At 43.5% G+C, this 10,000-nt stretch overlaps 3 protein-coding genes across 5 annotated transcripts in view; 1 reads left to right on the forward strand and 2 right to left on the reverse strand.

Annotated features, from left to right (window-relative positions):
* cntrl (centriolin) overlaps window positions 1–1,454 on the reverse strand; it is a 52,547-nt gene extending 51,093 nt beyond the window's left edge. For all 3 annotated transcript variants that reach the window (XM_063195541.1, XM_063195540.1, XM_063195539.1), the window contains exons 1-3: window positions 1,235–1,454; window positions 494–626; window positions 210–337 (exon numbers count right to left, since the gene is read on the reverse strand). In XM_063195541.1, coding sequence (XP_063051611.1) covers window positions 210–337; window positions 494–626; window positions 1,235–1,303 — 330 coding nt within the window. In that variant the 5' untranslated portion in view covers window positions 1,304–1,454. The remainder of the gene's footprint in view (window positions 1–209; window positions 338–493; window positions 627–1,234) is intronic.
* Window positions 1,455–1,854: 400 nt separating this feature from the next.
* On the forward strand, window positions 1,855–6,288 carry LOC134446223 (uncharacterized). The gene is made up of 4 exons (XM_063195543.1): window positions 1,855–2,037; window positions 2,276–2,370; window positions 2,861–4,773; window positions 5,625–6,288. The coding sequence occupies exons 2-4, from the start codon at window positions 2,334–2,336 to the stop codon at window positions 5,805–5,807; spliced, it is 2,133 nt and encodes a 710-aa protein (XP_063051613.1). The 5' UTR covers window positions 1,855–2,037; window positions 2,276–2,333; the 3' UTR covers window positions 5,808–6,288.
* Window positions 5,944–10,000, reverse strand: part of c5 (complement component 5) — a 43,319-nt gene continuing 39,262 nt past the window's right edge. The window contains exons 37-41 of the mRNA XM_063195542.1: window positions 9,448–9,531; window positions 9,073–9,162; window positions 8,185–8,268; window positions 7,336–7,474; window positions 5,944–7,033 (exon numbers count right to left, since the gene is read on the reverse strand). Coding sequence (XP_063051612.1) covers window positions 6,895–7,033; window positions 7,336–7,474; window positions 8,185–8,268; window positions 9,073–9,162; window positions 9,448–9,531 — 536 coding nt within the window. The 3' untranslated portion in view covers window positions 5,944–6,894. The remainder of the gene's footprint in view (window positions 7,034–7,335; window positions 7,475–8,184; window positions 8,269–9,072; window positions 9,163–9,447; window positions 9,532–10,000) is intronic.

The raw sequence follows: 10,000 nt of genomic DNA on the forward strand, positions 1-10,000 counted from the left end.
AGTTATATTTACAGGGTATTGGTTACAGTCCTTGGAAACTATTTGCAAGGTGCGCCCTTTTCTGTTTATTTTGAAGTTTTTATTTGCACCCACAAAGTAATTCATGAACTCTGAAGCTTGCTCCCTGCTACAATTCATGAAAGTGTAACGAACAATTTTGAATTCTGTGCAAGCGTAAACTAAAACATGGTGAAATGAGGGGTCCTCACCCTTATTTTCTTGTCACTTTTACTTCCACACAGGTTGAGGTTCTGGACAAAATTGAGGTCATCTTGTTTGGTTACTCTTTTTATCAGGTCCTCGGAGATGTACTTAACACCAGTCACCTTTCCCTCATCTGCATTCAAACGCCAAACATTGCCATGTTATAAATGAATAATGCCATAATACTGCAGCAAACAAAGAGAGATAGAGAGAGAAAGAGAGAAAGAGAGAGATAGAGAGAGAAAGAGAGAAAGAGAGAGAGAGAGTTCTCATCAGTGAACAGTTGTACCCGGAAAATCCTCTGTCTCCTCCATCTCGTTTGGATCAGTCAGGGAGCCAGGTGAAATAGGGGGCAGACTACCTCCCTCTCGCTGTGGAAGTTTTGCATTTTTGTCGGGTCGCTTTGATGTTTTCATGATGCACTATTTCAAGCAACACAGGGTGGCAACAAAAGAAACATGCATACAATGTCAATAAAATGAGTCCCACACACGTCCCATGTTGTTGAAGTGTGATATGTTTTGAGACTGACATTTTATTAGACTTACATTATATGTACGTCTAATAAAATGTCAGTCTCAAAAGAAAATTGCTATGGTGTTTCGTCCTCAATCAGCTCATTTTCAAGGGACAGGTCAAAATGCATAAAACTATGGCGTAGTCACACTATTGGTAAAGGATTATGCAAGAGCGAGTCAGTTGCAATCGAAGACACCCACTAGCTATTGACACAACTTCACAAGAAGAGGAATGTATAGATATATTGACAGATTTACTCGTTAATCAAAACGTGTGAGTTGTTGTTGTACTGATACCATTTTACAATTTACTGGCATGTTCATCGATAGCCTAGTAAAGGGCCAAGGCGTTAGCTCACTAGCAAATAGTTGACTACGGCTTATGACGCGAAGGAAAGACGCCGATCAAACATTCCGACATTGCACATGCTGCTGATCCTCCATAAGTATCTAGTGTTGTCCGCTTGATTACATTCCTATCTATGAAACTTTGTCAACAACATCATACTCACAGAGGAAGGATGCAGAGATGTTTCAGAAACGCATGGGTAGCAACATGAATGGTTTCCATAGTAACCCATGAAACACAAGCAAGAACTGCGCCGTGATTTTCAACAGCCAGCCTTCTCGACATTCTCGAAGCACACATCCAGAGACTTTAGTTCTTAGCAGACTGATGTCGAGAAAACACACGACACGAAGCCAGTCTTATTTCACCACAACAATACTGCTGCCTACTCAATAATACCCACTTACTGTCGAGAACTTCGCGTACATAAAGTGTGTAGCCTAGGCAAGTTTTCCAATCATCATAAACTTGGAAGCAGATCCCTGTGCTCAACGTGCAATAACAGCAACATATGGGCCAGTTCTGTTTAATTTTAATCATAAATGTGACGTGTTTAACGTTAAACGCGCTGTGCCTCAATGAAAGATGAATCGTTATTATCTAGAATGTATGATCTATGTACGATATATGATCTTTAGTATCTAGAAATGTTGTGCCCAACCGTTGTGGCTTGTCACGAAATGCATTGAAAAGGCACAACACGTTTTTGCCTACATACACTGCAGAAATACACTCTCGGGTATTGACAGATTCGTGTTCCCTGACTAGTCAGACTCTCGAGATGAGAGAAGCTCCTACTTGTTATGGGATTGGACGATGCGGTACGACATCGCAAGGAGAGAGAGACGAGTTGCCAGTCGGAACATTCAAGTGGGACACCCTCTGACATCGGACTTCCGCTATGGACTTCCGAGTCGAGTCGGAGTCGGAGAGTTCAACATAGCTAATTCGATTCAAACAGCAATCGTAAGTCCTCTAACTTTTCTTTTTCGATTATATTATACGTCATAGAAATATTCTTTGCCGATGGATGCGATGGTGCATGATACGTGGTTTCTTGTCGTTCCACCATCATCTACTCTGTAGGCTATCGCTCCTGTCGACTGGAACTGGAACTGACAACACTACAACTATCAAAGGGATTCCACCTGTAAGTTTCTAAATGGATTTACTCTTTACTAACTTTCCCGTTTGATTTAATAAGGTGCATCAATTGATATTCATCCGTGGAGGGAGAAAGCATTTTGGATAGAAGTTAAAATATGGCAGACTCACTGGAAGATGGAGACAGCATAAATGGTATGTATTGAGGCTGTTGCTTAGTAGGCATGTTATGCAATTGTAACAATTATTACAACAAGTGAGCCCTTGGCCAGGGCTCACTTGTATAAGACAATTTTATTCTCAATGTGATTTTATTATATATATATATATATATATATATATATATATATATATATATATATATATATATATATATATATATATATATTGTCTGAATTTGGTCCTCTTGGGTGAACGAACAAACTCCATTTCACTATGTTTGTGGCTTTCTTTTCCAGCCCAACTCATTGTAATGCCTGTAACTTAATAATGTTGATTATCATAAAAACAGCAGCAATAGCCTACTAACAGTCTTAATAATTTGATACAGTAACCCACAGGACTCTTCTGACACAATTGACAACAGAGACCCCATTATAAAAGGTTGTGGCCCACCACAGCAAATTCAGTGTCTTATTAAATTATGCGTCAGACCTGTTAACCTGAGTTTATAAATCTGTTTCAGGACATTCCTTGGAGAATTTTGTTCTGAACAGTGATGAAGTCGCTTCCGCACCTTTACCTGAACCGGTATCAATTGACTTCCAAAAAGCTCTCATCAATGAGTCAAACAGCCCACAAAGTTCAACTGTGTGCTCTGATAAAAATGATGGCTTTAGTAAGATCCATACACTATTTTTCATCGACCTGATGCGACAGCACATTGAGAGCCATGGCAATGGTCTTCCAAAAAACCTGGAAGAACTGAACTACCGTCTGAAGGGGGCTAAAGGCTTGAAAAAACATCTATGGGAAGAAGCAGCAGAGAAGTTAGGTGCAAATTTCGAGCAGTCTTTCAGTCCCGCAAAGGTGGCCAGGAAATGGGGCACTCTCATGGAGGCATATAAAAGAGTTATACACAATGGGGGAGTACCCATGCGCTTCCAGTATTTTTCAGAGATCCACAGCCTGTTGGAGGACTGTGATTTTTCACAGTCTATGGAGAAGAAGGAGCAGGGACAGTGCGCTCCAGCCTTTGCCTACACGGTGTACAGCCCAACACCAATACATATCATGCCCATGCAGGCACAAAACAGCTCAGCTGCGGTACAAATTGTACCAGTTCAACCAGAAAACTGCCCAACGAGAGTACAATCAGCATTACCTGTGCCCATGGCACCCAACAACAGCATCAGCCAGAAGCAAACATCTGCTTTGAAAGGTCTGGTGCAGCAGCACATCAAGGCTCAAGGCCTCCACACAACCCTTAAAGATCAGAGTGGACACGTTCATGGTGTCAAGTCCATGCCCTCAAATAGTAACAACACAGCCACTCCACCATCAGCTGTGTTCTTGCAGGATCCTCCACCACAGTCAACCGTCTCCTTGCCATCCCATGAAGTCTTCACCCCGGAACAGACAGCGTTTCTTATTGACCTGGTGCGGGAACACATTGAGGCTCAGGGTGTCGGTCTCCCCAAAACCACCAAAGAACTGAACGCAATTCTAAAGTCATCGTCGAAACATGGCAAGCGGAGACAGCTATGGAAGGAGGCGGCGCGGAAGTTGACCAATCGTTTCAGTGAGGAGTTTTGCCAGGACAAGGTGGGCAGAAAGTGGACCACTCTTTTAGAGGGCTATGAAAAAATTGAAAGCGGCAGTAAACGCTACAGCAGTAGACCCATGCGCTTCATGTGGTACCGTGAGATAGACAGCCTTCTGGATAAGTCCAACGGTGGCTCTGCTGTGTCACCTGTGGCTGAGATGGAAGTGGATGTGGGAGAGTGGGACAACCAACTCGAAGATGAAGACAACTTCTCACCCAGTCCCATCAATTCGCCCGAGATGGATGCCATGCCAGAACACGACGGCTTCTCCAAGAACCAGACGGTGTTTTTGATTGACTGTGTTCGACAGCACATTGAGGGCCAGGGCCTGGGTCAACCCGAGACCCTTGAAGAGTTGAACAGACGACTCAAGCTGAGGTTGAGGAAGGGGAATAAAATGAGGCTGTGGAGATATATGGCAAAGAAGCTGAGCAAGGAATTCCTGTGTTCATTCTCCGAGAAGAAAGTGTACAGGAAATGGGACACGCTGATCGCCGGCTTTGCTAAGGCTCTGGAGAACTACAGGAGAGGGAAGGACTCCACACGGTTTCAGTTTGTCTCGGAGATGCAGAGCCTGTTGTGTGGGGAAGACAGCAAGGTGGCCATCAAGACTCTCGGGGACCCTACGGCGCGGGACCCCAACAAGCCCATGTTGCGGCCGAGGCCTCCGGCCCGCCGAGCCTGCATGAGCCCCGTGAGCAGCCCCGAAGACTCTGAGGTAGGGATTGGAGACCCTACGGCGCGGGACCCCAACAAGCCCATGTTGCGGCCGAGACCACTGGCCCGCCGAGCCGGCTTGAGCCCCGTGAGCAGCCCTGAAGAAGACTCTGAGGTAGGGATTGGACTTGATTACAATTAATAATGCCTTGGCCGTGGCCCAAACAGCTATGGCACTGTCAGGGACGGATTATGACTCAATGGGACTCTGGGCCAGACGGCAAGGAAGGCCCCCCTCCATGGGTGTTGCTAGATTCCAAAAGGTTTTTAGGCCATAAATTAGAGACCCTATGTTGTCGGGGGTTTGGGGGTTTGTCCCCCAAGAACATTTGAAGATACAGTTGTTAAAGTGATACTGTCCCATTTTTTTTAAATAAGCTTATTTTACACCTCCCCTTGAGTTAAATAATAGGGGTTTACCATTCTCCTATACTTTCAACCGTTCTCTGGGTATGGCAGTGCAAATTTGACCTCCAAGCTAGCAGTTAACATTGAGTCCTATGAGACCAGTTAGCCGCCAGCTGGTCTCATAGGACTCAATGTTAACTGCTACCTTGGAGGATCAGGTTTGAATGCAACCAGAGGTAGTTATTTCCCAATCCCTACCCATCTCTCATTCCCAACCATTTCGGGTCCTCTCTTCCAAAACAGTATGCGTATACAAAAACAAAATAATATTATCATATTTAATCACATAATATTTTCTTCAAAAGAGGGGCAGAATTGGGTCTGCATTACATTGTAATTTGTATGTATGAGAGGAGAGCCCTCTTCAGATGATTTTGTCCTGGGGCCCAATCAAGGCTGTCAGCGGCCCTGGGTATGCAAACTTTTTTTGCATGATTTGCAATACATGTGACTTTGAATGCAATCCTGCAATTAATATGTTGTAATATTCTTGGTCAGTAAATGTCCTTATGATTAATTAATGATGATTAATAATGAACGTTTGACCCCTACTCTCAGGTGGAAGATAATGGGGAGAGCACACCTCCTCCTCCACCGCCCAAACGCATGAGGCGCGATGACGATGAGCTGCTGCAGTTCATGAGGCGGTCAGAGGAGGCCACTGAAAGGCGGCACCAGGAGGTCGTAGCACATCTCCAGTCGATTCAGGACCTCATGACCAAGATGCTGGACAAACTCTAACAGTGATGATACATGGGACAACTCTTTTTTTTTAGCTTTGTTTCCAGGCAACAATTCTACAAGATGTTGGGACTTTGCATCACTATAACACCTTTATCAAGAGAACATGGAGCAGCAGCAAACTTAAAAAAAAAAAAAATCCACTCCATCCGGGAAAAAAAATGCTCTCACCTGGCGACAACATCGCTCAAAACCTTTTCCTGCGTATCATCACCTTAAAAATCTTTTGCCAAGCTTGTACATATTTGTTTAAGTTGCGATTTTTCATTTGAGATATGCATACTTTAATTTAGAATGAATAACAATGTGTAATATTGTGCAGGGTCCGAGGACAGGGTATTATTCTTCACACTGTTTATTTGGAGTTTCCCATCTTCCATTTTGCCAAAAACTTTGTTGGCAGAATTGTAAAAACATCAATTCATTTCTGTACATATTTTGATTAAAAGGCTTATAATAAGAAAATATATTTCAGGGAAAACTTTGTAAGATTCTGTTTTTTTGTTATCGGTTTTTATTTTTTGAGTTTACAAAATCAATGATCACGTTACCAGAGACTCTAGGAGTATCATCCTGACGTTACTGTAAGGGTGGTTGGTCAAATGATTTGCATTTAGGGGTCTGACAACAAACATACCCAGAGAATGTATGAATGGTTCCTCATTATCTAATAGTTTGCATATTAGAGCCAATTTTACCTGGTCATTGCAACAAGCTCAGGCCCTGGGATTGCGTCCATCAAGTCCACCACTAAAATCAACATTTACCAACACCAGAATAATTAGCTTGTCTGTGTAGCCTATGCCTTCTGAGGAAGGCTTTGGACATAATTTGGCAATGTTGAGACAGTGCAGCAGCAAAGAAATATAGTGTGAAAAAAACAGCAAGACACAGATTATTTTGTCTCAAAATCTATTCATTTTCTTTACAAGGTAAACATAACAATCATAGAAATCACTTCATCAGTAAATAAAATACATCTGTTTCCGAACACCTGCTGTGGGTACAATACTGTATATCTATCTACACATCCCTCTAAGCCTCTCTATCCACTCATTGGCTGGTTCTAAGGTCATGCAATGTCCTATTAGCATCCAAAGAGGAGAATGTTTTCCGTGAAGTCGTCAAGCTGTTTGAGGTAGTTGGCGCAGGAGCTCCCTGGCCTACAGCTTCCTGCATCTGGCCAAACATCCACCTGGGCTTTGGAGTCCAGGGGGAACTTGTACCTGCAACAGTGTGCACCCATACACATTAGTCCATAATGGTTACAGCTGTGGTGTGAAAGTTATAGCCACCACCACGGATTGTCTTTGAGTCTTTTGAATTGCAGTAGGCTATGTTGGACTGAGGACATACATGTTTAAAACATACCCCCCCAAACCAAAAAAAAAAAAACAAGACAAAGAACAATGACAAATTCAGAAATGTGCATTTTGTCATGTACAAATGATAATGATTAATAACACAGCAATGTTTACAAACATCTGTACTTCTGACATGATGTGTAGGGTGCGGTATATGAACTGACCTGAAGGAGCGATGCTCTCGGATCTCCATGATGCTGGCTGCCATCACCAGGTACTGGTTGCGCTCCTCGAGCTGGGTGGAGCTGCATGTACCCTTCTTAACAAACTCGACCTCATCGCCAAGTTTGATGTCCTCCTCCCCTGTTAGACGGGGAAACCAAGAGAACACAGCATGCAGCTCTTTAGAATGCTGAAGAATGTGTCATAGAACGTAGCATATCTTATCTGTATAATTGATCCATAATTTTTTGCCAATGTAAGCTACTGATCACAACTGCAATATACCGTAAACAGCATAAGGTTGCAACAAATTATTTTACTGGGTAACCACCACACATTCACATTCAATTACGATCACTATTCTTATAAGAGAAGCCATGATGCTGCAATACATTTTTAAAAACATGATGTAAGCTGGTAATTTTCTATAAGCGATTCTGGTAAGTGGGCAAGTCACTGCCATAGAATAACGGGCCCTTCAGAGAGAGTTCAATAATTGAGGGACCACTCCGGCATCCTTCTTTGGTCTTCTTCTATGACAATGACAGCCTGACTGAACAGTTCAACTCCTGGGAGGCAGGGCTGGACAGGGGGAGTAGGGCCCGGGCACTTTTGGATTAAAGGGGCCCCTCATAATAAGCAGAACTGAATCACTGGTGGTCCCGTTTTCAGAGATGTTTTTAGCCCACAAGGATGCGGGGTCCACCGGGAAATGCCTGATATGCTAGATGGCCAGCCCAGCCCTGCTGTAAGGGCTAAAAAACAGTGCTCTTCAAATTCAATCAGATGATTTTGCCTCGCCACCATCACACCCGATTCAGTTTGATGTGCCAGCCTGCACAGAGTCCTACCTTTTTTGAAGACACCCTGCACCTTTGCTGTGTATGTCACAAAGTCACCCTCGGCTTTCTGCGACTCAATGTCGACCTTGAATGCTGAAACAGAAAGGATGATGATGAGCGCATCTTAAATAAAATCTCTGATTGATAAGATCTCTGTGCATCTGTCTAACAAATGAAATGTTGTTTTTAAAACATCATTCAGGAGGAGACCAAGAAGTGATTCACAGCTCAGCTGCCTTACCACCTCCCGTCCTCTCTGAGATCGATGTAATCTCTCCTGCTCATTCACCTGTCATGTTAGCGGGTTCTTGAATTGTCCCACCTCCTCCTCCCTGGCTGTATTCCATTTCACTAGAGGTCCCACTCTACCATCCCTCTATACATGGGTTTACCATTAGTAAACAATACCTGGCTGTGCACTGTTGCGCACTGTAAACCTCTGATTGTTGGAAACTGCTGTCACTCAAAAAATGTGTTCACATGGTTGGCTGCTTAGCATCTTGACCCTCCTCACATCGTGAATGTTTGTCAACGGAAAACCTATCAATACACAAAGGGTGTGCGAGTGGATCTCATCCCGCCTGATCTCTGCTTAAAGCATCCCTGGACTGAGGCCAAATACCATACCAACACCACTGTACTGTACTGTACACCAAGCACTCATAGGGCAAACTAGAGAATACCTTTTTAGAAAATGTAGTATAATTCTATATATTACAACTGTTATTACTCCATTAGTTCCAACTGCTGGTGTGTTGCTGAGCGAATCAGGGAAATTACTTATCTTCTTCTTATTAAACAGTTTAGCCCCATGTCTTACCATATTTGACAAGAGATGTATTAAGACTTATATTACCACATGTGACACTGGATGTATAGTGTGACACCATATCTTACCATATTTCACACGGTCGTTGCACATGTCTGTCTGCAGGGAATCAGCGGTGATGCTGGCATCCATAGTGGACCTGAAGGTGCAGCATTCAGCTACACACACACACACACACACACACACACACACACACACACACACACACACACACACACACACACACACACACACACACACACACACACACACACACACACACACACACACACACACACACACACCGGATCAAGATAGATCAAGATTGAATGACTCTCATTACAGTCACAATCTAAACACTAAACAAGAATTATATACACGTGTGTGTGTGTGTGTGTGTGTGTGTGTGTGTGTGTGTGTGTGTGTGTGTGTGTGTGTGTGTGTGTGTGTGTGTGTGTGTGTACCTGCCATGCAGTGGCACTGGTCATTTTGGCACAGCCTGAGTAGCTTGCGCTCCTGAGGGAAGTAGACCTTTGAACAGCTGCTCTCTAACCAGAGAGACACAGAAGGGAGAAACTCACAGGGTTAGACATTACATCTAATTACATTACATTACACATGGCTGATGCTTTTATCCAAAGCGACTTACAGATATGTACCGGGTATATTACTTACAGTCCCTGGAGCAATGGGAGGTCAAGTGTCTTGCTCAAGGGCACTTCAGCCATGGATAGAGGTGTAAGGAGGACTGGTAAGGGTGGGATTTGAACTTGCAACCCTCTGATCTTAAGGCCACATCCCTAACCACTCGGTCATTGCTGCCCCTTGAGCTCAGTTCTTGCTTAAGACAAACGGTATAAAACATGTATTCCCCACATCGGGGCGAGTCTGAATGAACACCAAAGGCACAGTAAAAGTGTTTTTGGTTCTATATCAACACAAGATAGATATTATTAGCTCATTGTTGCCAAATGGTAGTGACAGAGTTGTAACATGTTACTCAGGACACTCTGTAAG

This window comes from Engraulis encrasicolus, chromosome 3, assembly GCF_034702125.1.
Source record: "Engraulis encrasicolus isolate BLACKSEA-1 chromosome 3, IST_EnEncr_1.0, whole genome shotgun sequence".
Taxonomy (NCBI): domain Eukaryota; kingdom Metazoa; phylum Chordata; class Actinopteri; order Clupeiformes; family Engraulidae; genus Engraulis; species Engraulis encrasicolus.

What these genes read in the sequence shown, in the direction of transcription:
- LOC134446223 (XM_063195543.1), top strand. Translation starts at nt 2,334, where the DNA reads ATGGCAGACTCACTGGAAGATGGAGACAGCATAAATG. An exon ending in AGATGGAGACAGCATAAATG is followed by an intron (nt 2,371 to 2,860) that starts GTATGTATTGAG and finishes AATCTGTTTCAG; the next exon opens with GACATTCCTTGGAGAATTTT. An exon ending in GCCCTGAAGAAGACTCTGAG is followed by an intron (nt 4,774 to 5,624) that starts GTAGGGATTGGA and finishes CCCTACTCTCAG; the next exon opens with GTGGAAGATAATGGGGAGAG.